The sequence below is a fragment of the Emericellopsis cladophorae genome, assembly GCF_022114955.1.
Source record: "Emericellopsis cladophorae strain MUM 19.33 chromosome Unknown NODE_8_length_656085_cov_119_647849, whole genome shotgun sequence".
Taxonomy (NCBI): domain Eukaryota; kingdom Fungi; phylum Ascomycota; class Sordariomycetes; order Hypocreales; family Bionectriaceae; genus Emericellopsis; species Emericellopsis cladophorae.
This window is the reverse complement of record NW_026250933.1, coordinates 151,050-178,844: the sequence shown is the minus strand read 5'-3', so window position 1 is coordinate 178,844 and position 27,795 is coordinate 151,050. Positions and strand designations below refer to the sequence as shown.

Genomic DNA, 27,795 nt, shown 5'->3' with positions numbered 1-27,795 from the left:
CTGCGAGCTCCACGCTTACAGACTGTATGCACCAAGAGACTGGAACATCATGCACACATCGACATGCACACATCGGTAGTGAAGCGGCCCTGTTGGAGGAACAATCTGAGAGCACGGTGGTATGGTTCGCCGTCACTCTCGGAGGCTGACAGACCACGTGCCACAGGGGAGAGGGCAGAACGCTCAAAAGATACCCTCAGATTGGCCAGATTACTATACACCAAGCTATAAGCGCGAGCAAGCCGTGGACATAGAAGCCGCCAACGTCCCGCCCGACAGAAGTCGGATATCCGAACTCGGTATGCAGCAGCTCAATGACGGGCGGCATCTATCGACTTATCTCGCCTATCTCGACAACACAAGGGAACAAACAGTGTACGACGCCTGGTGGGATCAGCGCAAGGATAATCGCAGACGTGCACAGGGGAAGCGTGAGAGAGGGAGTGCAGCCTGCACCAATCACGTACGATGGTGTTGGATCGACGAATCGTGTGCCTTTTCTACCGTGACCGATCCAAAAGCTGTCGGCCGCCATGGGATATGGAGGAACAGCTGTCTCTGGCCTGTTGGCTGCTTGTTCCTGAGGATTTGTCCCAGCAGTTCGGCACTTTACCGTCACCGACAAGATTGTCGTCAGCCTCGTGGACCTCAATGACTTCATTCGTCTACTACGTATTCGGCAGTTGTGGCGGCGCCAGTTTCATCATCCTTGTTCCTGACCCCAATGACGGGAACCTCTTATCGCATTTTGTAGCGCCGCTTCTTTCTTCAAGCCGTCGGGTTGTTGCTGACTCGTGAGAGAAGGCAGCTATTCGCCGTATACTTCGAGCCAACCCGCCGATCTCATAGGGTCAACGACAGCCGACCCCGACTGCGTACAGTATCTGTATGCACGGCACTTCGAGAGGAGGACCTTGTGTCGCGATCTCGCACGCGTCTGGCGAACTGGAAATCCCAGCCACATAGGCATTCTCGCAGGCCTCACGCCAGGATCACCGTGGGAACGTCGTTTGCCAAGTATCCATCTCCTCGAGTCCTGGGCGGGGTGGAGCGGGGCGGAACGCCATGTGCCAAATCAGCGCGCCATCTTGTCGGTGCATGCGCATGCCGTGTAATCACGGTACGTAGTACTGCTTGTTGACGTAGGTGTATGTAACCTATATGTATACCTGTTAGCCTTTCCTGCGCCCGTAACCGGGGCCAGCCCAGCCGCGTCTGCCATCTGGTGGCTCTGCCTACTAAGTTACATGGACACTAGACTAGAGGACCCGGGACCGAGCTACTAACCAAGTCAGTGGTTGGCGCCTCACATTGTCGCTTGTGCCTGCCTCAGCGCCCTTTCGAGGACGTCTTGGCGCTGCTGGGGAGCAAGGATATGGCTTCTTGCGACTGTCATCCGTTTTCCTAGCGTTACAGTGCTCCGTCGCAGCTCACGCCAGGTCGTGAAAAAGGATAAATTAATCAAAAAAGCGCCCTTACTCAATCAAATCCACATCGTCCGCGGTCTGTCCGGGTTTTCCACCGATGCACGCCAGCCGCGGTCGATTTGGATGAGAATACGGTGCTGGAGGACGGCGAAGCGCAGCAGTACGTGTACAGCGTAGCTGTGCTGGAAGGAACTCTGCATACATGATCTCGCAGATTCCCCTACAAGTTGTGATAGCCCCTCTTACGACTGATGGTCCAGTATGGCAGGTATCCGGTAACCTGTCAAGGCGCTAATTAGGTATCCAACAAGACGGGAGGCTCCGTTTCCTTAGCGCGGCGTCGCCGTCGCTACGCACTCGTCGATCGGCAACAAGCACACCGGATCCGAGTGAGCGGCGTGATGGAGTCTCGGGAAATCAAATCCTACGGCGTGGGATGTTGGCCAAGGTAGGTAATAGGCATCCGTATTGTTATTTTGCCCACAATCTGTAGTATGCGCGCTTAATCGCATTACGCAAACGGCCTTTCTGATTCCGGCCCCTGCTGTATCCAGGTGGCTGCATCTCACTGCTGCGCAGTGCCTCAAAGAGTCATAACTGGCCATGCTATTACAAGTAATGCCATCTTGCCGCGTGGCAAGCTCGGTTCAGCCGCCCAATCCTGGCAAGTGTCAGTCTGTCCGAGAACCGGCCTTAGTTAACTAGTCCTTGGCTTCCAGAGACATTCTAGAAGCCCCCCGTTGCGTCCCTCAACTCCGTCCGTCCCTCCGCGTTAGCTTTTCACGTGCCTGTAGGATGTCGGCAGTGCGCCTGGCATCCTTGTACGAAAAAAACCGGATCAGCATCTCCGTTGGAGAATTGCTGCGATGGCCTCGTGCCGTCGATGATTTGTGGCTGGCTAGGTACAAGGGCATCGAGCTAGACGGGGTATGAGTCAAGAAACGCTGGCACGTCTAGCCACTCAGACGAGTGGCGTCGAGCCCTCGCGACACTTCCGAGGTCCACTTGGGCTCCCGGCGAGTTGCCCACTCCGTACTTGCTAACTAAATCACATAGGGTAAAACAGAGGGAGCAGACAGCCGCCGCTTGCACCATCGTGACATCCAAGGTCTCAGGTACTGCTTGGAGGGTGCACGGTTGGTCAAGAGATGTCGGGGTCACGTCGATCCCAGAGACCGTGCACACGACTCGCATCTGTCGAGTCAACGTGAATTCGCGCGCGAGTTAGCAACTACCCACAATATAGTAGATGACTTGCAGTGAGCAGGCGGATCTGTCAAATAATCTTCTGGCGGTGGCGTGCCCCCCCTCTTTACTCTGTGTGGCTCATCGTCCGAGTTCACAATAGTCTCTGTCATCGGTACCTGGCAAGCCTCGGTCACCCATAATGCCTCTGCTATCCACAAAATACCTCCTCTGTGTAGGAGCGAGGTGTGGTCCGCGCCGAGGTGTCGGGTCGGTCTCAGACATGTGGTGCGAAGTGGTGGTTCAAGTCCTTAGGGCATATAATGTACATGGACGTTCGCTCACCAGGGATCTTGCTGGTTTGTTAGGCGCTCATTATTAGCATTGAATGGATCGCTAATATGCAGCATAATTACGCCTAGTCACTTTACCAGGGGATCATGCAGTTCAGCAACTAGCGGTCACGGGCATGAGCGCATGACAAGATATTAGACAATCCTCACAAGTGTACATGTTTGCAGACGTAGCTTCCGGAGCTTGCAAGCCCAATTTGCTCTACTGGTTTCAATACCTCAATCCCAAAATATTCCTTCTTCTAGTGTTCTTCTAGTGTAAGGTCGCCAGCTGGTCAGCAAGCGAGGGATGAGCTCCATATTGCCCGAGCTGCGTGGTCGATCCTCCAGAAATTGTGGCCTTCCTGCATGAGTGCATGTGGTGAGGGCATTCCGTCGCTGGCGGTTTAGCCTTGGCCACCCCAAAGCATTGAAGCCTGGACGGGCCTTTTGTTGTGCAAGCTGCGCTGAAGCCTGAACACGTAGGACTGATCATTCTACAGGCTAGCTCTAAGAATAAAAAAAGAACCTCACACTGACTGGGTCCCGAATTTCTCAGGGTCTCGAAAGTGGCCCTCTGGGGTTCCTCGAGAGCCGAAGCGTTGCTATAAAACATGAAGAGGAGACTGGACAGTGCTGCAACAACCTAACGCAACTCAGGGAGCTTCTTTGGAATCTTTCTGCTCTCTCAGTACACAAAGACCCGGCGTTGGCGTGCTTGGGGTAATAATAGCTTGTCAGTTCTGGTTGAGGACTAATAGCTACTCACCTTACCTTATGAAGTTACATTGACACATTGTGGGCCGTGCATCAGCTTGGGCCCTGAGTTCGCGACAGTGGGTAGTTATCACGTACAATTGTTTCCTGCGCCCGACGCTGTCCATGGCTACAGGTACACATGGTTGAAGCTGACCTTGAGATACGGCCAACAACTCGATCCAAATCACAGCATCGCTGCTACAGCAGTCGCGACACCGGTTCTTGACAACCAGACTGGATCATGATCCGGACATGTTAGCCTGCAGTCGATTGACTCCGCGTGGTGTGTCGGAGCCAATAGGGTTCAGGCGACTGCACTGGAGCCACTAATCGCCTTGCCTTAGGTGCGTCGGGGGCCTGGTTCGTGCGCACTTGCATGCCATGCATGGCTGGCTCGAGTCCAAGGCCGTTATTATTAGTTGCAGCTTCAGCGCAGGCCACTGAGGCCAGGCAGGGGACGAACCCCAGCAGGCCAGTCGCACTTGCCCATTTGCAGCCATGACTGTACTCGGACGGTTGTGGGAAGGGGCGCTGCACCGTTCCGTATGTGCCTGAGTAAGGACGTACCTGTGCGTATTTTAGTTCACATTGTCAGCGACGTGAACATGCCCGCGAGATGGATGAATGCCTTCACAAAGTCATAGTGGCGTGGGAACCGGGATCGTGGGGAAGCGCCTCGCGGCTTTGTCGAAAATAGAGTCAATGCGAGGTCACCGAGGCGGAGGCGACAATGAATAATAAATCATCATGGTCTCGTGCAAGGCACCTAGGTGTGTCTCGATGTCCGAAAGGGTAAAGTGTCGGGGTCTTTGATGCGCTCATCTCACCTCGCGCCGATTCACGTCTGGCTCTCAGGCTGGCTCCGTTCCGGCCACTGCCACCCAAGCAAGGCCAGGCCTGTTGTGTCAGTGTCGCCCGAATAAATAAGTCGGCGCTTGGCTTCTATTATTCCGTTCACCTACTGAGTTAGTACTTACGTATCTCCTTTGCTTCGGCCCTCACGTCAACCTCACCTTTTGCTCACCTTCGTTCCTTCTACGGCTCTCGCTGTCGCTACTTTGGCCTCAGCCACCTAAACCTCTGCTTCCATCGACCCCGTATTTCGTAGACCGCACGAACAGACGACCGCCTGTATATATTCTACTCTGACCAGCTGCTGCTGCACCCGCACCTTCACGACTACGATCACCTACAAACCCTCGTGTAGCTTTTCCCACACGACACGGTCAAGTTGGTCTCTCATCCCCCACCTGCTCCTGACTTGGCCAACCCCGAACGATTGCGCTCGTCCGAGACACCCCGCGCCTCCTCGTACACCACCGATCACCACCAGCCGATCGGCCACGTCCTCGAGATGGCCTCTGGGCTAGGAGTCGATGCTTCTGCGGGTCGCGGTCGCCAGGGCTCCTTTGTGAGCGCCGGCCCTCGACCCATCCACAATAGCAACCAGGACAGAGATAACCTCAACCGCCACCGCCGCGAGTCTCTCGCCGGGAGCCTCATGGGAGGCGGCATCAGCAGCTGGGGCGGATTGTCATTTGGCAGCTTCGTCCGCGATGAGTGAGTCCCCACATCCATACCATCATTCCTCGGCTCGGATCGAAACTGCGTCGCTCTTCTCTCGTGCTCGAGTTATCCAAGGCGTCAGAGAGCTGTCGAGATCGCCACTGTCCCGCATGTCTCGAGATGGCCCCCGAGACATGCCGGGCCCTGTGTGTGATTTAGGCGGTCCGCGACACCGCTCGGCTTGCTTGCCTGCTCCCGAGGCGTCGGCAACATGCGTTATGTTCTTCACGCGCTAACATGGACATTTTAGTATCACCATGCAAGGCACATCGCCCTTTGGCGGGGTGCACCAGTCCCCGTCCTTCCACTCCGGTAGCTACCTCCCCAAGTTGGAGGCGAGCTTTATGAAGGATTTCACCTGCTGCGGTCAGAAACTCGACGACCTGCATGGGCTCCTTCAGCATTACGAAGAATCGCATACCGATGCCAACCCTGACGGCGGCTGGAGGAACAATAACTTTGCTGCCTTCACGCCCAATACGGGACTTCCGGGCAATAACAACCTCGCATCGAATCCGCCAACGCCTGGCCAGACCACAGCTCGTCCATCGCCGACGCAGGTCGGTGCGCACATGCCTGGTGGGAATCTGCCGCTCATGGGGGCGGTGCAGCAGAATGACGACTTCAACAACGCGCAGTTCGGAGGGCTAAGCACCAACCCAGATCTGGACGCCGTGGCCGACATGGAAATGGACGATGCGGTTGGTACAATGGAGTTTGATCAAGGGAACCAGCAGCGCATGCACCAGACCCGACATATGTTCGGCCAGCAGCAACGGCCCCAGCTCAACATGGACACATCGGGTATCACCCAAGGCCTTCGCACACCTCAACCCACAACCCCGGCAGCATCCAATTTTGGCTTTCAGCACAACCCTACCGTGTCATCTGTCAACACCCCAACTCTCTCAACGCACCAGTCACAGCAGCAACAGTCCATGGACATGGACAGCATGGACGAGGACCTTCCAGGTATGCCCATGGGAGGCAGCAACGTCGCCATTGCCAATGGCAACTTTGGCAATGCCAATGGGAACACGGGCAATCACTCGAATGCCAATGGGAGCGGTACGAACGGTAACAGCGCCGACCCGAATCTCTGCATCAACGATCCGGGCAGACATCTCTTCAGCCCCAATGGTACTTTCCCACAAGGAGGCAATCGTGCGATTCAGCAGCAGCTCGCACAGCTGGGCATTCACCAAGGCCAGCAGATGAACGACCCGCAGGCGAACCAACTCCTCATCCAGCGCCTACAAAGCATGATGATGAATGAGGAACACAAGCCGTTCAAATGCCCTGTAATTGGCTGCGAGAAAGCATACAAGAATCAGAATGGCTTAAAGTGAGTGCTACTACCACACCTTCCCGCGTCCTGCATGGAGCGTGGCTGATCACTGACTCGTCGCACTAGATACCACAAGTCCCACGGCCACCAGACCCAACAGCTACATGAGAACGGAGACGGGACGTTCTCAATCGTCAACCCAGAAACTAGTGCTCCTTACCCGGGCACTCAGGGCATGGAGAAGGAGAAGCCCTTCCACTGCGAGACTTGCGGCAAGCGCTACAAGAACTTGAACGGCCTCAAATATGTGAGTACCTACACTGGCCACTACTATCAAGCTCCCCAGCTCTAACGTTGCCCAGCACAAATCGCATTCGTTGCCCTGCAATCCTGATTTCAAGCTGCAGGCTGAGGCTGCCGGGATCAAGCTCCCACAAATGGGCCTCAATGGTGTTGGCATGGTCTCTAACGAGTCGACACCGCAACCACAGGCATAGGTGCTCTGAATTATGAGAAAGCCTCTTGCGATTGGCATTCGCATGCCGTGAGGACCACAAACACTCAACCAATGTGGATTGAGATGTATGAGGTCATCAGCTATCCGATCGCAGATTGCTGGTGACGTCGTAGCTCGAAACGCTGATTACGCTCGAAAGCGGCAATCATCCAGTTATCACAAACGGATCGCCAGCCGCCGCCGCTACCGACCATGGCGGCATGTCACATCGAGGAGCGGATCAGCTACGATGCGAACACCCCCCGATCCAGCGCACCATGGAGATGCGCGCCCAACAACAACACCCAAAAGTTCTACGATTTTCGATTTTCCTTGCATTTCGGTTACCAACTATATTTTCTGAAGATGCCCTTGGCGCGTGGATGATGGTACAGGCATCAAGGGGGCGGAGAAACCACGGCGTTCCGGGTTTGTACTAGGACGGAAAAGTCACACCGCTGGAGGTGTGACACGACTGCGCGGGACTGCCAGTACACTTAAAGATCCACGTTGGAGAATGCCAGTGTCTCCTGGGTGGATTCAGGGCTAAAAGCCGACCACTGCAGCCACCTTTGTGCCGTCAAGCCAGAATACCTACCCCACCAACACCCCCACCTACTTATGCAGCCCGAGTCGACCCCTTCCCCGCGCCCGCACCGGCCGGCTCAGCGTTTGTATCTGGGTGAACGACACAGCGACCGGCAACGGGTTCTAGTGTCGACAGCACCAACAAGCGAGAGAGAGAGCGGCATTTGGGGGCCTCTCCTGGAGCGGTGACTCACCCAATCTACTACGTGGGCCGCCGGTTCTTCCTCATTCCAGGCCCCTCGTCTGCGTCAGACAGAATGTAGACGAGGCAGATCTGGATAACTCGTCTGCTTTGAGAGGTGGCTTCGTTGGCTGGACATCCGGGTTGGCAGGGTGCACAGTACCCCGACCTGGTGTCCTATATTAGAGACGGGGAAGCGCACATACGCAAGTTGTGGTGTTGCTACACGGATGGATCTCATAACTCACCTTGTGCTTGCGATTTTGGCGCTCATGACCGTTGCCGTCGCTATTTGCTATTCGAACGCTGTTTCACTTGGTCGTCACACTGTCTTGAAGTTTGTACAATGTACTCTTGGCAGTATATGGACGCATATGGCGATTTATTCCTGTGTCTTGGCTTCACTGGTTGACATGTCAAGGTGCAAAGGTTTCTTTATAGATTAGTCATTACTGCCGATAGACTTCAAAGCGTTCCGAGCGTCACATTCTGCAACCTTGACCGATGCGAGAAATGAATGCTTGTACGCCTTTAACAAGGAATAACTCTCTCTCACATGTAAACTACACTAGACAGCCACTGCCCCCAACACCACGCAATGCTAAACCCGAAAACAAGGAGATCGCCGATGCGCCATTGCCGTCCTTGTGCTCAGTTAATTCATCTCCATACCCTCATCATCCTCGCCCTCTGACTCCATCATTTGCGTCTGATTGCTTGACACACTTTGCTTGCGAGGGGCCTGCATCTCCCCTGCGCTCATGCTCCCCCACTCGAGCTCGTCACCTCCGACGATGCGGCCTTCCATGTCAATCTCCTGGGAGAGCTCTACCAGAGCACTGCGCGGAAGGTTGAGAAAACCTTGCGTGCGGACAATGCGGCCCCAATGGGTGAAGCAGAACGTGCAAGCGCGCTTCCTTAGCCATTCCTCTGACGCAAGGCCGGCACAGTGCCAAATCACACATGCGTGCTCCACGTCCAGCTCGCGTGCCAGCCTGTTGACACAAAGAAGACGCAAGTGAGGAATGTTGTAGATGTTGGACATGACAAGCAGACCAGCCACGTCAGTAAGGGCGGTTCTGCCGTTACTTTCTCTGGCGTCGGGGGTGCCTTGAATGGAGTCTGTGTACAGGTAGTAGAGGAATGCCTTGACGACCGAATAGGGCTCCGGGATGTGCATCTTCTTCGTGTGAAACTCAGCCATCTGCGCATTGTAGAGGCGTGCGAAATGTGGCCAGCGTGCTAGCAAGATGAGCTTATGAACGTGAATAGGTCGAGACGTAGGTGCATCCGGAGACAGCCAATTCGGGTCTTGCGACATAGCGTCTCGAGCCTTCGAGTCAGGATCGAGGCCGTCGTCCTCGTCTACGTCGGCTGCAAGTGCCGTCACGACAAAATCAGTGCCGCTCCCAGATTCAGGTGGCTGGTCGAAGAGTTTAGCAAGATCACCGCCCAACCCCTTTGACGGTTGGTCGCTGGGCCGCACAGTGGCTGAAGGTCTTGCGGTTGCACGTGGTTCTGGAGCCATATTGTTCCCGAGGAAACCATATTTGCGAAGGTCAACCTCCATAATATCGCTGCGAGGTCAGTCGTCTAGTAGATACGCTCGGAAACGAAAACTCACCTCAGGTATTCTTCGTATCCGTTGGGACCTAGATCAGCGGACGCTGGATCGGTTGGACATCCAAGTAGCCAGGCTTCAGTCCCGTCATCATTGATGGTGCAGTATTGCCACCTATACTCAGACCGGAAGATTTCATGCCCCTCTGCAAGCTTTTGCCATCGCAAAGTATTGAGGTCTAAAGAGGACAGAGAGCATTCGCGCGGTGTAATTGTTGCCGCAGGGGTGACAAAGTCCAGTAACGATCCCGAAGAATATGCATGGTAGTGAATGCCTGACCCTTGTGAAGGCACTGCCGGGCCAGAGATGAACTTGACAGAAGAGATTGAGCCAGGTGCTACAGGCGCATAGGACTTGATCTGAAATGAAGGCGGATTGACCTGTGCCGTGCGAGAGTTGGCGGCATAGCCACTTGTGGTGCTTGTCGAGGATGCAGGCGCCATGCTGGTATACGGTGGCCGAGAGGCATGGCCAAGAGTGCGGCTGTTGGATGAGTTGCGATCAAACACCCCCACGTTTGGGCGCGAGTCAAATTCGGGGCTCCCTTTCAGGTCCAGCCACCAGAGATCGCTGACCTTGTCCATGTCCTCGCTCAGCCCACCGAACACCCAGACCCTGTCCGCCCACACATAGGCAGAATGATCAAACCGCCCCACGAACCTCCATGACTTGGACCAAGTGAATGTCTTCAAATCGAGAAAGCAGATGTCATCGAGCACGTAGTTGTTCTGGCCAGTGATGCCACCGATGATGAAGAGCTTGTCCTCGTGCAGGATAGCGGCGTGCCTTGCGCGACCCTGGGGTATGGGGCCCGTAACTGCCGGCTGAGTCCAGTGTGCGGTTTTCAGATCAAACATGATCAGGTCCGCCAAGTACGTTCGATGTTCGTTCTCGCCGCCGAACACGAGCAACTTGTCGCCCTGATACAGTGTTGCGGTATGACCCATCCGAACCCCTGGTATATCGCCGTAGTTGTCAACAAGCGACCACTGGTGGCTTGTCAAGTCTAATTTGAGAACATGATTATAGACCTCGTCCGTGTATTGATCGAATCCTCCAAAGGCGAAGATCTGGTTGTTACCGCAATACGTGACTGAAGCGTTGACAAGACATGCGGGTCTCTGTCCCCTCGTGCGCGTGACCTTGGGACGGTACCCGCCGGGGGCAATCCGATTCTTGGCTGGCGAGCTCGGCAAGATGTATGTGTTGTTTGATGATGCAGCAGATCCGGGTGTGGGGATCCCAGTGGGAGTGTTGGTGCCTTCGGTGGACATTGCAACAACAGTGCCGGCTGCTGATAATGTCGTCGGGGCGTAAGATGCAGTGCTTCCCGTGTCCGCATTGGAGGTCGATGCACTAGGTCCCCCAAAAATGGAGGCATGGAAGCTCCCTGGTGTCGAAGGTTGAACCATCTTGACAGGCTACTGTCGGGCTCGATGGCGCCTTAATGGATCATCTCAAGAGAGGTGCACGAGGAGACGACCGAGTCAAGAACAGGATCTTGAAACATTCAGTATATCGGCTTTTCGGCTGTGAGGATGGATCAGGTGTGAATACACTGCAAAGAGTGCCCTGACTTCGAAAGCGGTCGTCTAGCTGCACTATGTCGGTCGGATCAGCCTTGTCGTTGTGGATTGTGGAGGAGACCTGTGGATAACTAAGATGGCAGTTGGAGTTTGATGCAATTTCGGCAGGGGGGTTTTCAGCGCTAATCCTTGACTAGACTAGCTCCACCCGCGCCGGCGGCGGATTTTCGACAAGCCGCAACAGGCTTCCTGTTGCCGGGCCAAAAGTCAAGTGGGGCGTATTGTAAACAAAAGGCTGCCGCTTGCCTCCCCTTCCATGAACTATGAACTGTCTCTTGCCTCCCAGCTACTACCTACAAACAATCCTCTTCTCCGACTTCCTAAGGTACAGCTTGGGCTCTTCTCTGGCTCTTGATGAGCTTCTGGGTCATACGCAGCGCTTATTATTGAAAAGATTTTCGATTCTTTGAGCAATCATTGGTCTCATCTGCAAGTCTATACCGATAGAGTCAGTTCAGTCGTCACCATGGCATCTGCAACAGTATCAACACCGATCAAGTCCCACAAGGGGCTGTTCAACACCCGCACAGCGGGTGGACGAATGCCTCTCACCCCATCACCCAGGCGAAACTCCAACACAACCACCATCCCCGTTAACCTCGACTCATCGCCCTTCACTCCGGAGAAGCCATCCAAGTCCAAATACGGTGGCGGCCTCATCTCCCACCTCTCCAGATCGACATCGAAGCCCTCGCAAAGAGACACCACCCGCAGCAGTCACCGTGACTCACCCAAGTCGAACATTGCCCGTGTCGTCCACACTCCCCGCAAGGCCCTGGAGCTGGGTGTGTCAGACTTTACCCTCACAGGTACGGGCAAAACACCGTCCAGCGCCAAGTCAAAGAAGGCTCCCCTGCGCAAGAAGTGCAGCAAGAACACTGTGTCCTATGGCGCTGATCGCTTCATCCCCAGCCGTACAGCAAGCTCAGGAATTGCCAATGCCGGCTCCAGCAAGATCGATGCGGCTGAGAAGCGCCCCAAGACCAGCAGCGGTTTCAGCTCTTCTGTTCTCAACTCAGCTGCGGACGATGCTGCTGCCGCTCTCGAGGGTCTCAGCATCAACGACGAGGAGGGCACTGACTATAGTCGTCCCTCTCCCAACACTGTCGCCTATCAAGACTCGCTGGCAAGCGCTTGCGGGGTCAAGCTTAACACACGCATTCTTGAGTTCAAGCCAGCGCCCCCCGAATCATCCAAGCCCATTGACCTCCGCAAGCAGTACAACCGGCCGCTGAGGCCTGCTACTAGCACCTCGGCGCAGCTACGACGTCGCATTGCGACCGCCCCTGACAGGGTTCTCGACGCCCCTGGCCTAATTGACGACTACTACCTCAACCTCTTGGACTGGAGCTCGCAGAACCAGGTTGCCATTGGACTGGAGCGCAGTGTCTATGTCTGGTCCGCGGACGAAGGCAGCGTAGAGTGCCTCCTGGAGACCACACCGGACACCTACATCAGCAGTGTCAAATGGTCGGGCGATGGTGCCTACGTCGGCGTTGGTCTGGGGACAGGCGAGGTCCAGATTTGGGATGTTGCCGAGTCGACCAAGATCCGCAGCATGTACGGCCACGACACCCGCGTCGGTGTTATGGGGTGGAGCAAGCATCTTCTCTCCACCGGCGCGCGTAGCGGCCTCGTGTTCAACCATGATGTTCGGGTCGCCGAGCACAAGGTTGCCGAGCTTGTCTCACACACTTCTGAGGTCTGCGGTCTGGAGTGGCGATCAGATGGTGCGCAGCTTGCTACTGGCGGCAACGACAACCTAGTCTCCATCTGGGACGCACGCTCTCTATCAGTGCCCAAGTTCACCAAGACCAACCACAAGGCTGCGGTCAAGGCCCTCTCGTGGTGCCCGTGGAACATGAACCTGTTGGCCACTGGTGGTGGCTCTTACGACCGACACATCCACTTCTGGAACTCGACCTCCGGTGCCCGCGTGAACAGCATCGACACTGGCTCTCAGGTCACCTCTCTACGCTGGAGTCAAAATTACCGTGAGATCGTTAGCTCGAGCGGATTCCCCGACAACTCTCTCAGCATCTGGAGCTACCCAACTCTGGTCCGCAATGTGGAGATCCCTGCCCACGAAAGCCGCGTGCTGCACAGCTGCCTCAGCCCTGACGGACAGATGCTCGCAACGGCCGCCGCCGATGAGAGTCTGAAGTTCTGGAAGGTGTTTGAGAAGAAAGCTGGCGCGCCTGGCAGCATCAGCGGCTCAGGATCCACAAGCAAGGCCGAGATGGCTAAGAGCATGACCATTCGCTGAGAGGAGAGGTGGGAGTAGCTGCTGCAAATGATCCACGGTAAGTACCACCTTTTCATAGGGCGGCATTCTGCTTGAGCGGGTTGGCGCGCGGGCTGGGGGAGTTTTGCTCTTCAATGCTCGTGGTACGAAAGTGCTTCACCACGCACGAGTGAAATGATCTGGATGATATTGAGACAGGGCCATGCCCGGGACCGAGACAGTCTATAGCGTTTCTGGCGGAAACTTTGTGGAAATAGATAGCACGGCAGGGCGTTTGCTTGGGGTAGTCATAACAGGCCTTTCTAACACATGCCCCAAGGCTGGCGTTTGTGATTATAACTTGGGAGCACTCACACAGGCTCGCCTCAGTGCCCCCCGCGGTGAATGCGCCAGTCAACCTGAGAACGCAGTAGATACGGAAGCCACTTGTAAGATTTGGTCGTATTTGCGATGATTACCTGGATTAAAGCAAGGCGAGAGCTCGTCAAGATTGAATTCTCCGGCATTCCGGTGGCTGTCGGATGACTAATCCGAGCACGGGGCGTCGGCGATGTGGGTTATAGGGAATCTAGCGATCGCAGGCAACTTCGCCCATGCATCCAACATTGAGCGACTGCGATATCACAACAGTGACATTCGATCGAGTGTTCAAGCACAGTCACTTTCAGAAAAGCCTACGCAATATAGCTTACGCATACATCGAGCGAGTTCAAGTTTTGAAGGCCGAGCGCAGCTAGCCTCGTGGGCTTAACAACACCGCTGGTTGACCCAACCAAGCACAAGCATTTGACGACGACAACTCCAGTAGATGCAAGTCGTCGACAACTCCGAGTAGTCCACTGTGATCACGCACACCACTTGCGCCAAGTCTCCGTCTCATCGACCGTCCTCACCATGTCGAACCAAGCCGTCGGCAATGTCTACCAGTCGGTCATCGACGAGGTGATTAACAGTTCCCGCGTCGATTTTGAGGAGAGCGGCATCGAAGAGTCGGTGCTGGAGATGCTGCGACAGGTAAGCAATTGAGTTTCCTTTTCTCCGTGCGCTGAAGTCCGCAACCGTCCATTCCTCTTGGCCGGGGGTAATGCTGCGGGTGCACCCATCTTCCCCGCGCGACCGAACGACGACGGCGGTTCGCAAGACTATCAATGGTGCGGCGACCAGTGACCGCAAAAAAGCATCGAAAAAGTCTGCGTGCTTAGTAGCATGGCCAGTCATCGCTCCCACGTCCACGCAATGCCGTCTGGTCGCGATACGTTGGGGTTGTTTGGACCGCAAGCCAGTCGTGTTCTCGCAACCTCGCAATGGCCTGGCGGCAGAGTGGGAGGCAGCGTCCGACTTGTGGGAGGAGGCAATGGGGTGCTCCGCGTCCCTTTTTAAGCCAACTGCACTGCGTTTGGCGGCCCCCCCCCCCCCCCTCCGTCCTCCTGCCTCTCAGAGGCCACTCTGGCCGCCTTTCTCCACATTTCGCTGCGACACTTGGATCACACGTTCACACTTGTTACCCTACAAACCTCTCCTTGCCTGGTCTCCTGTCAAGGCAGCCGCACTTCTCACTCCGGAACTTATCTAAATCAAAAGATGTCTTTCATTTACTAACACCTCGATTTCTAGGGCTGGCAAAAGAAGCTTTCACAACTAGACGTAGCCCGTTTTCCTTGGGATCCAGAGCCCCAGAAGCCTGAACCCCCTCCTCAACCAGTAGTACAAACTGCTCCTCCGGCCGTACCAGCACCTGTTCATTCACAAGCAACTTTCTCACCACATCTCCCACAACCCGAACCGCCCAGTGCTCCTCAGAATGGCATCAAGCAGGAGCCCCATGGCCAGGATGAGGCGGGACCCGCCATCAAGAGAGAACCAGGTCACCACCTTCCCATGCCACCCCCCATGACCTTTGGTGGCATGGACAACAACGTGGCTGCGCACCGAGCTGCACAAAATCTTCAACAACAGTATGGTGAGCGAGCCGTCAACTCTATCAATGCCATTCAGCAAGGGCACCACGCGGGTCACCAACAGCAGCAGCATCAGCATCAGCATCAGCAAGGACAGCAAGGACAACAAGTCGCAGACCCACAGGCAGCCTATCGTCAACAGATGGCTGCGGCCACGGCTGCTCAACAACACGCATCGAATGGACAGGGCCACTTGCAACATTCTCAAACCGACGGCGCTGGCGAGGCTGACAGTGATGGAGAAGAAGAAGAAGAAGACGACTTTGACGCCATTTTGTGTCGCAAGAACGAGGCCGGCGAGTTGCAGGCCATGGGTCGCGTCGATATTGATCGCATTCTGCACAAACAGTTCGCGTCCAAGGCCAAGGCTATGGAAGGCGGCGGTCTGATGCTGCCCCTCGAAGAGGCCACCCGCCACAAGACGATGCCGGCCTCCAAGCGGAAAGGCAAGGGCGTTGCTCGGTATGACGGCGACGACGATGATGAGGAAGACGACGAGGATGCGATCAACTCTGATTTGGATGACCCGGATGACGTCGGACCCGACGACGACGGCGATGAGGATGGGCTAGGGCATATGATGCTTTGCATGTACGACAAGGTCCAGCGGGTCAAGAACAAGTGGTTAGTAGACCGTTCTTACAAACATGGGCTTCGCGCTAACTCTTTTACAGGAAGTGCACTCTCAAGGACGGCGTGCTCACAGTGAATGGCAAAGAATACGTCTTCCACAAGGCGACGGGTGAATATGAGTGGTAAACGCTCACCCTGTTCGACGGTGCCCGCAGACACGGGGGTGCCATGAACGCAGAACCTTGAAGCCTGGCATGGTCTGGGTTATGTGGTGGCGGGCAGGCTACTGCGAACAAGGAAATATTTCATCACGGGGTCGTAACGTACTTTTCAAGTCGGCAAGGCGCGTCTCTGTCCATTCGGACAATTGGGTGCAGTGAGCGGCGATCATGGGAACATGTCGTACGCACACCGCCCGAGAGGATCAAGAAATTGGTAACGCGCTTGTTACTATTTTCTTCATTCTTCAACATCAGAATACCATCAATATAAGCGGACTTTTTTTCTGAGTATCTAGGTTCTCGGGCGTGATTGGGTGTGTCGGATCTCTGCTGCAGATGTGGTTATCGCACTTATTACACGTAGCAGCTCCTGTAAAGTAGTGCCTCTAAAGCAGACTATCTTGTGTGAACGTGCATAAGAATCGCGACTTCGGTTGGTTAGTGAGTACCACTATGGGACATGTGCTGTAATTTTACTGCAGTAAGCCCTTACATGGCGAGCCGAATCTGAAGTCGCGTCCGCGCCAAAGTTCTGTACACACGGCAGGGGTCACTGCTTCCGAATGCAATCAATCAGTATTCACTGTCTGGCACCCAGAGAAGGCAGGCTGAGCCACTTCATGTTCTGGGGGACTTCTGTGTCACGATATCGCTGTTTGGGAGGTATGCTGACCTCCAAATTCCGGGTTTCTCGACGGCGGTCAAAGAAGCTAATAATACTGTGTCCTCGCTAGGAGTCCAGGACCATGGCCACGGGCGCAGAGCCCGCGGGCCGCAAATGACCTGGTCCTAAGAATTAATTTACGACGTACAAGATCGGGGTTAAAAAGAGTGGTGGATCCCTAGCCCGCAGATTTGGGTCCCGACAGACTGGTTCGACCCCAGCAAGGGAAAACCAGGCAGGGATGGGTTCCCAAGCGTGAGACCGGTGTATGCATGATGCGCTGTCTGTCTTGAGTCGTCCAGCGACCACGTTCTCCAATTCGAGCACTGAGCTTTCTTCAGGTTGACGCGATTGATGTCTCAAGAACCAAAGCCTGCGCTGGGGCATTGAGGTGTCCTCCGCGGATAGCTCACTTCAAGGTTTCCAAACCCCTACCTTTTGACTCTGCAAACGTTGTCTACCGAGAATGAGGACCAAAAAGGCAAAAGTCGCGGGTGAACATCATCTCCGTAACTTGCTCACCATGCACTTCGGTAGATGTAACATTGTTGACAACACGAATCTTGCGCGCCCAGACGGCCGACGTCACTCAAATAGATCGGCAGTCTCATGGTGGTCAAAGCGGACCAGGTGATTCGTTCACCTGCTGCGGGCAGTGTGTGTTGGCGCGCCGCAGGATGGTGATGGTCCGAAATGATGTCCCAGAGCGCCGGGTCAGGACTTGGGGGCCGCCTGCCGACTGACAATTGCGCTAATATAACGTGACATGTTGGGCAGGGACGAGCATAAACCGGCAAGATTGCCGGAGACCAGCAGCCCCTGGCGTCCTCAGTTGATTTCGAAGAGCACTACATGCTAAACTGTCAAGGACGCGACGAAACTCAATTGTCGACGTGTTTGAGCCTATGAGGCTGTACAGCAGTAACCAGGGTGCCGTCTGGCACCATTTTCGTGCGTGCATGCATCTCCGACGCTGTCGCAAGGTCCCGGTTCTCAGCTGAGAATCGCGGGCATGACGCCCTGCCAGGTTCAAGGGTCCGTGTTCACTGTATACGTGCCTCGAGGCTCGGCGACCACAGACAGAACACCCGTGGGACTGTAGTAGGCTGTTATGTCGAGACAATGCAGACGGCACCTAGCGGAAGGTCCGCGGGCGTGTGAGATGCATCGTGTTGCACAGATCACTCGTTGCGGGCAGGCTTTCCAGTACGTAGAGCGGCGGAGCGATTCGTACAGCGGACCGAGTACGTACCGAGCACCATGGACCAGTCTGCGCGGGCGCTAGTAACTAACGGTACGACAAACCGGGTCGTTTCCACGGCCTGGAGTGGTCCGGTTTGTTCAATTCGGGCGATCCCGTTGTTTCGTCATTGCGCGGGATCATGACTGGTAGTGCTCGCATGCTTCGAAGGAGGAGAGATGTTCGTGGGCATCAAAATTTGAGGTGCAGCCTGATGGCCAAGGGCCAATCAGCAATGAAAGCCGTTGTCGTCGGCTTGCAGGCGTGAAGCGCACCCGGGAGCATATTCAAAATCGCTCGCACTGTGGACTGTGACACAGCGCGATCAGGCTGGACGCTGGTGGTGCACACCGTGCAATGTCGGGCTAGGCAAAAAGGGAGCTCCATAGCATTAGCGACTAGTAGTTGGCTAAAGCGCGCCAAAAGCCGGGGTGTTCCTGTAACGGCGCGGCTCGAGCCTTGGACATGCAGGGAGAGAAGGGCTGCCCAGCGCTGCGGGCGGTCGGGTTAGTTGCGTTATTTGTGTTGAGCGACGGCGTCCATAAACATCGCCCGAGACAGACGCGAAGAATCGCTGGCCTCCTTTCTTGTCGATGCGCAGTTGGCCGGTCGGCTTATAGCAAACCTGGAGTGATTCCCATCACATCCTGGCGCCGGACACGTACACTGTAATAAGGTACCTCCGTAGGCTGTTGGTTCCGTGAGTGAAGTGGCTGCCGGCGCGTGGCTATCCCGCAGCAACAACAAATAACAATAAGGGTTTGGAGACCGTAGACGTACCTGCTGGGCGAGAATCATCAAAAGAGTTGCTGTGCCGTATAGACCGCGCGCCAAAGAGTGACAGCCCGCTCGGCGCGTATATATAGTGCTGAGCAAGCGCCTCTGGGCAAGGGAGTGAGGAATCATTATGAGGGCGTGTCGAATGGACTTTTGATCACGAACTGTTGGTTCGAGTGTGTTGATGGCGCCAAATGCCAGACCGCTGATCGAAAAGGACGGGGCAGGTGGCCGACCAGACTGGGCCTTCCTTCCTCAGGAGTCCGATGGTCGCACACTTGCCCCTCCAGGCTCAGCTGTCAGCAGCTCCAGTCCGTGTTCATCCAGTCCAGTCATTGCCCATGTCCAGTCGAAGCCAGTCGTCATCATTATCGGCAGCAGAATGACATGCAGGACGAGCAGCGCACATCAGGTCGGGTACCTGAGGTACCTTAGGCGCCCAATCCAATCCCGCCCACCTGATGATGCCTGGCCAGTGCGGTCAGGAGCTTTCCATCCTTTTCCTTGAGGTTGGCTGGTCCAGTAATATTATTATGTCTTTGATTAGATTCGTCACTTCAGGCCAGGTCGTTGAAAGAGCAGCTGATAGATGACACGAGCCCGGCAGCGAGGAGGCTCTTTCCCGTATTCATCCAGACTGGCGGCAGGCACTTTTTGTTAGGGCTTGATACCTCAAGTGAGCAAGGTACTCGTACCCTAATAAGTACCTTCCCTTACCTCAATAATACTTGCCTTACGCAGGTACAGCAAACACCTGCTTAATGAATCACTGCCCATCTCAGAAGCCGTGCGCACACTGTGACACGCCTGGCCACTCTCGCTCAGGCTGGCTTTCGACCCCATGCATGAGCATTTCTTCATTCTGTCTCCATAATAACAAGTACTTCAGACAATGCCTGCTGCAACAGTCGGGTGATTGCCCGCGTTGATTTTGTGTGTGCTGTTCTTGTGTGCATCAACGACGTCGGCTTCACCGACCGCACGCCAGCTCTCCAGCCATTCATTATACGTTTTTGCGTGTCTCGTTATGGACAACGAACTGCCGAGCTTTTGCGTCGCTCTATCTGCTTTTTGGATCCCCTGACCAAGGTACTTATTGATACTTGACTCGCGTCTGCTACTGTAAGGAACAATGACCGCCTCACACCCTGTTTCCTATCCCGGCTGGCCTCGAGATGGCTCGCGATGGAGGTCTTTCGCCAAAGTCGGTGCCCGATCAGATCGACATCATTCCCGCTGGCAAGTCCCCGACACGAAGAAGGCTTTCGGCCCAGTCAATGGCTTGCCTTGCCTCGCCTGACTTGACGCGCCGCCGAGACAAACGGGCCGCCTCACAAGAGGCCTTGTTAATGACATATGCAAGGCTAACGACGATGCAGTCGCCAGCGCACAATCTTGTCACCAACAGCATCAAAACATCGTGGGCTACGAGACTAGTCTGCTAGCCGTCTTCGCCTGCCAGAGTCGAATATCTCTCATCACCTTGTTGTTGACACGCCCGCTCGGAGCCCTGGGGGCGCGCATCTTCTTCTCTGCCTGCCGTCCAGCAATTGCTTGGGACATAAAGCTTGAGCTGCCGCCGGCTCCTCTGCGAAAATCTCAAAGGTACATTGCCTACTTTTGTTACTGCTTTGTTGACTTGTCCCGCCTTGCCTTCCATGTTTCGGGAGCTGTGTCCTCCCCACGACCTCGACCGTCTTATATGATTCTCTCCCACTTTAATCGCCCACCTCGCTTCCTGTTCGTCAGACTGGCAGACCGCCGAAATTCTGCCTTACATTACCTTGCCTCACAATCTGCATCATCACAGAGCGTCCCCGCCTACATCGACTCAGCACTATCACCTGGCTCGCCGCATGCAAAAGGGTCAGGGCGTTGCACGCACGCACATGTCAGGCTCCTGTCCCGAACCTACAGTGCGCAAATCTTGCCCTGCCCTGCTGCTACGGTCCAGTCGTGTGAGCGCGCTACCAGCTGGGTTGCCCGTTGCCTGCTCTACAACCAAATCATTTCGGCCTCCAGTCGTTCTAGGTCATACCTAAAGTAGCCGGTCGAGGTAATAGCGTCCCTCCCTAGCCCTGTACCTTGTAAATGATTCCCGCTCCGGGGTGTCCACCAGGATCATCACTGACACCCACCCTTGCTCGTCATCTTAGCTCCGTTATTGATCAAACCGTTCCCGCTAGATCCTTGAAGACTCTCTCCTTGGCCACTGGGATTATTATTCGCGTCGCAGACTCGCAAGGCCCGTCGTTAACAACACCAATAACCACGACAATCCTCCTCCTCCTCTTGGTCCTTGACAATCACCAAGTCATTTGCCGTTGGCCATATTACTTCAGAGCGCAATTTTTTCTTTACAGGTGAGTTTGCCCATCTGCAGCTTGAGCACAGCCCACCCCGAAGCCAAAGTTAACGCCATGACCGTACAGTCCCCTTATTCGTCTACACCCACAGCCAACATTTCGGCGCTGGCTGTTGTGCAACAACGGACTGTACAACAATTCCACACGCAAAGACTCGACCCGAAAGTGATCGGTAAGTCATTCTCTGTCTGATGTCCTGTCGGGAAATTATTCGCGGACTTTCTTCCCTATGAATGTCTCGAGGTGCCGCAACAAGACAGAGAGTGCATGGTGCAAGTCAAGTCGTTGCAGGTGCTCCGGGTCGCGGGGACTATATGCCCATGCCACAAACAACCCCATACACGGCGAATGCGCTGGCCTTGGGACCCCTCAAGTGTTTGCATATGCCGTGGCATGGTCTTTCTTGCATCACATACTGCAGATTGGTCTCAACAAGTTGCCCAGATAGACTAAACATCAAATCCAGGTGACTGCACGTTGAGCAGCGTGGCTGTGCTCGTCAACAGTCTCAGAACGGGAAACAACGGCAGAGGCAGCACGGAGCCTCATGAGGTGTGCTTCGGTGTGGCTGCTGCACCCAGATACCAATCCTTGGTCAAGGGGCCAAAGGAGCAACCACATCATGTCACAAACGTACGTCTATAGGCAATGTGAAGGAGTAGTCATTGCTAAACAGAAGAGCAGCCCTGTCGGTCCACAGTCTGAGGCGGGCGACGTGGGGCGGCCACCCTATTTGGCTGACTGCGACGAATATGGCCGAGGGTTCGGCAGACACAAGCATGGGAAGTATATCTTCCCAGTTGATGAGGTACTGACTCACATGCTACGCTACCTCTTGTCACCATAATCTTACTAACTGATTTTGCAGGGAGAAAGACGGCGGATGGATCTTGTGCAGAAAGTATTTCTCATGGTGAAAGGTGGCCTCGAATACGAGTTCCCTGCGGCAACAGCCGATGCAGCTAAGATTTTGGATCTCGGGTCAGGCACGAGCATCTGGGCTTGCCAGATGGCCGAGTAGGCGTTCCCTCTCGCAAGCCAAGCAAAGTACATTTCTAACAAGCACAGGAGGTACCCAAATGCCCATGTCATGGCTGTTGACTTGCACAACAGCTCTCCGCGCATGTGAGCATCCTTCTCAAGCGGGCGGATGGCCCTGGTGCCATACATCCGTCGTTGAATCCAACAGACTGCTGACTTGTATGCCAGGATCCCTCCCAATGTTGAGGTAAAGCAACACGATCTCGAGGATCCGGACTGGAGTCCACTCATGATGGATTGCGACATGGCACACATTCGTTTGTTGCTGGGGGCGGTAGAGACTGACATGTGGCCCCGCATATACCAGAACGTGTTTAGGTATAAGTTCCCCGTGCTCTCTTTGACACGAGTACTCACTGTTGGACAGGCACCTTAAACCTGGATCTGGCTTTATCGAGCAGACCGAGATCGACTGGCGACCAGGGTTCGAGCACGAGCGGCCACAACCCACGTCGGCGCTCGAGGAGTGGTGCGAGGGAGTTCTGTCCGGGCTCGAGCGCGCCAACCGAAGCGCACACATCCGACCAGAGTACACAAGAAGGATGCTGGCAGAAGCGGGTTTTGAGCACATTGAGCAGGTCGTCGTCCGCCTTTACCTCAGCCCCAGCCCCGCCGCGGCCGCAGACGACCAGCGCGAGCTGTCAAAATGGTTCAACCTGGTCGTGACACAGGGCTTTGAGGCCATGGCTCTCGTGCCCATGATCCGTTATGGCTCGGCTGTTGATCCGGAGCAAATAGAGGATCTGGCTCAGCGTGCGATGACTGAAGCATGCACCCTCAAGTATGGTGCTTATATGAACGCGTACGTTGATTTGCTCTAGGGCTTCCGCTGGTTCACTCATACTGACACCCAAGGACAGCTACATATGGAGAGCACGCCGACCCCTAGGCACTTAGATGTCCCAAGGTCAAACGGATGTGGAGGCGCAGGCACGGTACAGTCCCTCAGCGCAAGACGATCTGGAATACAGTTCGCAATGGGCTCGAGGTTTCTATGCCAAGTAGCGCCTACGATGAGCGTCCCTACACTGTTGTGAGCCTCCGCACGCGCAGAATCAAGCAATGTGTGTTGAATGGGAAGAAATGATCTCTTTGTTGGTTTGTTGCAAAGCGGCCAGTTGCATAGCCGTGCGTTGTCATAGATCGGGATCGAGTTGCGATGGATTTCGGGGTGGTAGGCACCATGCAGTTCTGCAAGACCCCATTCTTCTCGTCTTATAGCGGTAGCTCCAGTCATGTCGTTGGAGAGCGTACGGGCTGAGCTGCCATCGGGTTCCTCATGAGCAATGTGCAGCGCGGACCTCACGTACATCAACCACAGTGTGTGCGAGCAAAACACGGGTTCCTGTTCGGCTTGTTTGTACAGTTTACTACAAAAGAAACGTAAATGACCTTGGGCATTGGCCCGGGAGACGACAGAAGAGGCCTCCATTGTCCAATAGACAATGCTCTACCATGCCTCCCCCATGTGCACACTCTTGCGTCTATTGCGTCCTCCTTCGTCTATCGCCATCCGCTCTCGTCAGTGCCGCCGCCGCTGCCGCTGCTGCTGCCCGCTTGCTCTCAAATCGTACATCCAATTCGATCCTTCTTGTCGGCGGAGACTCTAGTGGTGGGCACCAGTCTCGCCGTGGTAGCCAACGAGCTTGAAGCGGCCAATCATCTCGCCAACGGTGAAGAAACCGAGGCACTCGGCAGCGACAACACCGCCGGCGACGATCTGGGCCGGGCCAATGTTGCGGGCGCGTTGGAGAAGGCCTTGTGCGGACTGGCCACCGAGGGAGCCGGATCGCAATGACTGGAAGAGGTTCTGGTAGTAGGTCTGGAAAGTGGCAATGGATCTGAAATCTCGTGTCAGCTATTCTGCCTGTCGAGGACGCGTGGCGTGCGTGATGACTTACGGAGGGCTCATCTTCTGGCCGTGGGCGACGTACTTGGCCATCTCGAGGCCGACCTTTGAGTAGTAGACGACAAAGGGTGTCTGGCCTATAGAATTCCCGGCGTGTCGTCAGTACTTCTGCTTCCCCTGTGCGGAATTGGGCGCCCATTGTGGGTGATCAATTTACGTACGCTCAACAAAGGCAAACAGACGGCCAGTTCGTCCACCAATCTTGCCGAGCGCGCTGGTGAGACCCTTTGCGGCACCGCCAGCCGCGCTCGTGACGCGCGAGAGACCCTGCGAAGCCTTGCTGGTGGTCTCCTGAGCCGTCTCCTGTGCCTTGGTGGCCGACTCCTTGGCGGCCTCGGTGGCCTTTTGGGTGGTGGTGCTCTGGTAGCGACGGGCAGCGAAGCGCAGCGCTGACGAGCGGAGGACGGGACGGGCGGCCGCGGCGGACATGTTGTCAGCTGTGAGTTGTTTCGTTGACAAAACGAGAAAGAGGACCGGCGATTGATGGGGAGAGGAAGACGGGGCAGGTGAGGTCGAGCCGGGGGGTCGGTGGGATCGCAAGTGGGAGTTGGACAGTCGGTCGTCGTGATGGCGTGGTCGTAGGCGGTTTGAGGGACTTGCCTTTTCACTGGACGGGGCAGAAAAATCTCGGGTGAATTCGCTGGCCGTGAGTGGTCGGCGATACGCGCTAGTCCTCTTTGGGGGTGGCCATTCTGAGAGTAGCAGGCCAAGGGGAGGGAGCTCTTGTCTTTATTGTGTCCAGTCGCGTCCGCCGCTCACACGGTCACGTATCATCAGTATCGTCCCCTGGTGGTTCCTCACTTTTGCCTCATACAATGATTTCTGGATACACCATGCTCACAAAACCAAAGTTCATGCATTAAATTCACGTCCAAAAAAATAAAATAATGTGGCGATCTATTTGTTGCCCCCAATGAACCCGCAACTCCTGTTACCCCCGAACCTGATGCCGTTGATGGGAGCTCCTATTCCAGGCTCTGGATCTGCACCTTGATCGCGCCGCTCTTGGGATCCGCCGACGTCTCAAACGCCTTGATGGCGTCTTCGAGCTTGAAGCGATGCGTCACGAGCCTCTTCATGTCGATCACGCCGCTCTCCACCAGTCGGATCGCCCTCGGCCAGGTGTTGCAGTAGCGGTACTGCAGCTGGATGTCGACCTCGCGCACGCTCGCCCTCATAAAGGGTATGTTGATCTCGTTCTTGCCGACGCCAATGATGAAGACCTTGCCGCCAAACTTGCTCGCCCAGACGGCGGCCGCGATGCTGCTCTCGACACCAGTGCACTCCATGGTCACGGCGGGCTCGACGCCCCCAAAGGACTCGACGATGCGCCTGCCGGTCTCTTCTGCCGTGCCGCGCTCGACCTTGTGCGTGATGACGCGCGGGCAGATGGACTTGGCGAACTCGAGGCGGGACTCGGAGATGTCGGTGATGACAATGGGGCAGGCGCCAGCCGCGTCGACGCAGAGCAAAGTGATGAGACCAATGGGCCCGGCACCGCAGATGAGGACGGAGTCACCGAGCTCAATCTTGGCCCTCTGCATGCCAGCTAGCGCCACGCTCAGAGGCTCCAGCATCGAACCGTCCTCGTATGACATGTTTCCAATCTTGTGGCACCACACGGCCGGGTGGTTCACGTAACGACGGAGGAGACCGGGCACCGGTGGCGTCGAAAGGAACTGGACCTTCTCGCAGCCGTTGTAGCGACCGGTCAAGCAGGGCTCGCACTCGTTGCAGATGACATTGGGCTCCACGGCAACGCGGTCGCCAACCTTGAGGTGTGTCACGGACGGGTGGACGGCGATAATGTCACCCGCAGATTCGTGGCCGAGGATGTGGTCGCCGTCAACAATCATGGGGCCAATGCATCCCGCATGCCAAAAGTGAACATCGGAGCTGGTTTCTGGGTTAGCCCATGCGCAATTCACAGCCACCTCCTGTCCATCCTCGCTCGTTCACTTACCCACAGATTCCCGTGCTCCGGATGGCGATGGTCACCTCGCCATGCTTTAGGTCAGCCCCGGTCTTTGCGTCCTCCGCACTCGGCTTGGCATCCGTGATCCAGAGGTCGTGCGCAGGATTGGTGTAGACGCCAATGTTGGGCTTCAGTTGCGCCTTGCTGATGTCCACGCTGGTGGCGTTGTCGACGGCGGAGGGGCTCATTCTGGGGGCGTTTCTGGTGTTCTTTGGACGTGGGAGAAAGGCACGACGCGAATGTCAGATACCTGTGAAAGCAGCACCTGGGGGAAACAACGAGAGGATTGAAGCAGCGATGCGCGGTAGGCCGGAGCTCGTTCCTATATACGCCGCCACCAACCCCTCGGCCACGAACCAGATGACGGCGCATCTGACAGTCTCCCCCACGTACGTGTGTGAACGAATGTCGTGTCACGGCCTTGGGTGGAGTGCCCGCTTTGGCTTGAGGGGCAGGAATTTGTTCAGTGAGGGCCCCAACGTTAAGAGCGGGTGTGGGGTCAAACGGCCCCAGGGCTCGGGCAGCCTAAGACCGATTAGCGACGCTCAACTTCCGCGCCAATCACCACTGTTTGCGGCAATACACGCGGGGCTGATACTCGGATCCTGGGATTATGGAAGAAACCCTCTGTTCAGCCGGTAGCGCGAACCCCAAACCAGGAAACCGTCCAGAACAAACAGGAAGCCTGTTGGAATTCCATGGCTTGGCTTGCGGCGCATGACATGGCGTTGTCTGCACTTGCTGAACACAAGCGGCCAGCTTGTGCCCTGTCTGTACAAGCAAACGCTGCCCCATCGGGGAATCATTGGGTGTTTCCTAGAAAGGTTTCCCCGAAAGCCGCTGCCCAGACCTCGGGGGTCGCCTCGCACAAGCGCCTTCGCCACGATTTGTTCGAATTTCGGACAGTGGCCTACTGGGCCGGCTATGATCTGGTGGATTGATTGCAATGACACATCTGACCAGGTCGCATCCTATCGCATCTTCTCCGCCCATTGTGAGGTCCGGCGGGGGTGGGCTGGGCGATTGCCCCTCGTGGTTGGCCTCCGGTTGAATCTGTCGCGAATATATCCGGCATGAGAGGAGTTGTCGATCCGATTTGACACGTCGTTTCCGAGGTGATATTGCAGTACTGAATTACTTGCGTATGTGCCCTTAGCGAGGCACCGGCTATTGACGTGTATTCTGCTCAGCCTCCCTCGCCCAGGCTGTGTTGTTCTTGGGCCGCGGCTCATCATCGTCCTTGACGCCTTTGAAGCTGTGCATAGTGGCCAAGACGCAGCGCCCAGTCGGCCCCTATTGCAACAACACGCCGACCTTCTCGTTGAATCGGACGGATGTGCGCTCTCCGAGTTGGCCATGCTATTACTACGGGTCAAGACATGTCTGCCAACAGCATGTGGCCACATGCAGTCGGCGGTTCTTTGCCCAATGGTGGTCGATCTCGAGGCCGGGGCCAGGTTGGCCAGGCATGGTAAGACGCGGGGAACATTTAGTATTATACCCTCACGGCGATCGCGCACATGACCTGATGGAGCAGGTCGAGGGTAGCCGTGCGGGTCACCACGTTGACAGCCGAGGCGCAGTGGCCAGATGCCGCGACGCTACCTGCTGCGTCCCTGTTTCTTCCTCAAAGTGTCATCGAGCTAACTGTTTCAGAATGGGTACTTGTAGCGTGAGTGTCAGACTGTGCGTAAGGCGCACAGCTTGGCTGTGAGGATCGGCGCGGGGGCGGGGACAACTACCTCCTTCGCACTTTGCACAAGCAAACCAAGTCGGCAACGATGTGATTGAACATTG

At 55.7% G+C, this 27,795-nt stretch overlaps 7 protein-coding genes across 7 annotated transcripts; 4 read left to right on the top strand and 3 right to left on the bottom strand.

Annotated features, from left to right (window-relative positions):
* Window positions 1-5,057: 5,057 nt before the first annotated feature.
* On the top strand, window positions 5,058-7,054 carry J7T54_004318 (uncharacterized protein; the record flags this gene model as incomplete). Its single annotated transcript, XM_051504223.1, has 4 exons — window positions 5,058-5,263; window positions 5,520-6,614; window positions 6,684-6,864; window positions 6,920-7,054. 4 exons carry the CDS (start codon window positions 5,058-5,060, stop codon window positions 7,052-7,054), a joined length of 1,617 nt encoding a protein of 538 aa, XP_051364147.1.
* Window positions 7,055-8,477: 1,423 nt separating this feature from the next.
* Window positions 8,478-10,855, bottom strand: J7T54_004317 (RING finger protein B-like protein; the record flags this gene model as incomplete). The annotated part of the gene is made up of 2 exons (XM_051504222.1): window positions 8,478-9,321; window positions 9,447-10,855. 2 exons carry the CDS (start codon window positions 10,853-10,855, stop codon window positions 8,478-8,480), a joined length of 2,253 nt encoding a protein of 750 aa, XP_051364146.1.
* Window positions 10,856-11,495: 640 nt separating this feature from the next.
* On the top strand, window positions 11,496-13,295 carry J7T54_004316 (WD repeat-containing protein slp1; the record flags this gene model as incomplete). Its single annotated transcript, XM_051504221.1, has 1 exon — window positions 11,496-13,295. One exon carries the CDS (start codon window positions 11,496-11,498, stop codon window positions 13,293-13,295), a length of 1,800 nt encoding a protein of 599 aa, XP_051364145.1.
* An 873-nt stretch (window positions 13,296-14,168) lies between these two features.
* On the top strand, window positions 14,169-15,991 carry J7T54_004315 (Transcription initiation factor IIA large subunit-like protein; the record flags this gene model as incomplete). The annotated part of the gene is made up of 3 exons (XM_051504220.1): window positions 14,169-14,288; window positions 15,075-15,856; window positions 15,907-15,991. The coding sequence occupies 3 exons, from the start codon at window positions 14,169-14,171 to the stop codon at window positions 15,989-15,991; spliced, it is 987 nt and encodes a 328-aa protein (XP_051364144.1).
* Window positions 15,992-21,127: 5,136 nt separating this feature from the next.
* J7T54_004314 (Secondary metabolism regulator laeA) lies at window positions 21,128-23,003 on the top strand (the record flags this gene model as incomplete). The annotated part of the gene is made up of 6 exons (XM_051504218.1): window positions 21,128-21,245; window positions 21,540-21,706; window positions 21,942-22,090; window positions 22,142-22,198; window positions 22,482-22,916; window positions 22,970-23,003. The coding sequence occupies 6 exons, from the start codon at window positions 21,128-21,130 to the stop codon at window positions 23,001-23,003; spliced, it is 960 nt and encodes a 319-aa protein (XP_051364143.1).
* A 717-nt stretch (window positions 23,004-23,720) lies between these two features.
* Window positions 23,721-24,452, bottom strand: J7T54_004313 (ATP synthase subunit g-like protein; the record flags this gene model as incomplete). The annotated part of the gene is made up of 3 exons (XM_051504217.1): window positions 23,721-23,955; window positions 24,016-24,100; window positions 24,185-24,452. The coding sequence occupies 3 exons, from the start codon at window positions 24,450-24,452 to the stop codon at window positions 23,721-23,723; spliced, it is 588 nt and encodes a 195-aa protein (XP_051364142.1).
* Window positions 24,453-24,988: 536 nt separating this feature from the next.
* J7T54_004312 (L-arabinitol 4-dehydrogenase-like protein) lies at window positions 24,989-26,186 on the bottom strand (the record flags this gene model as incomplete). The annotated part of the gene is made up of 2 exons (XM_051504216.1): window positions 24,989-25,919; window positions 25,987-26,186. The coding sequence occupies 2 exons, from the start codon at window positions 26,184-26,186 to the stop codon at window positions 24,989-24,991; spliced, it is 1,131 nt and encodes a 376-aa protein (XP_051364141.1).
* Between the last annotated feature and the right edge of the window lie 1,609 nt (window positions 26,187-27,795).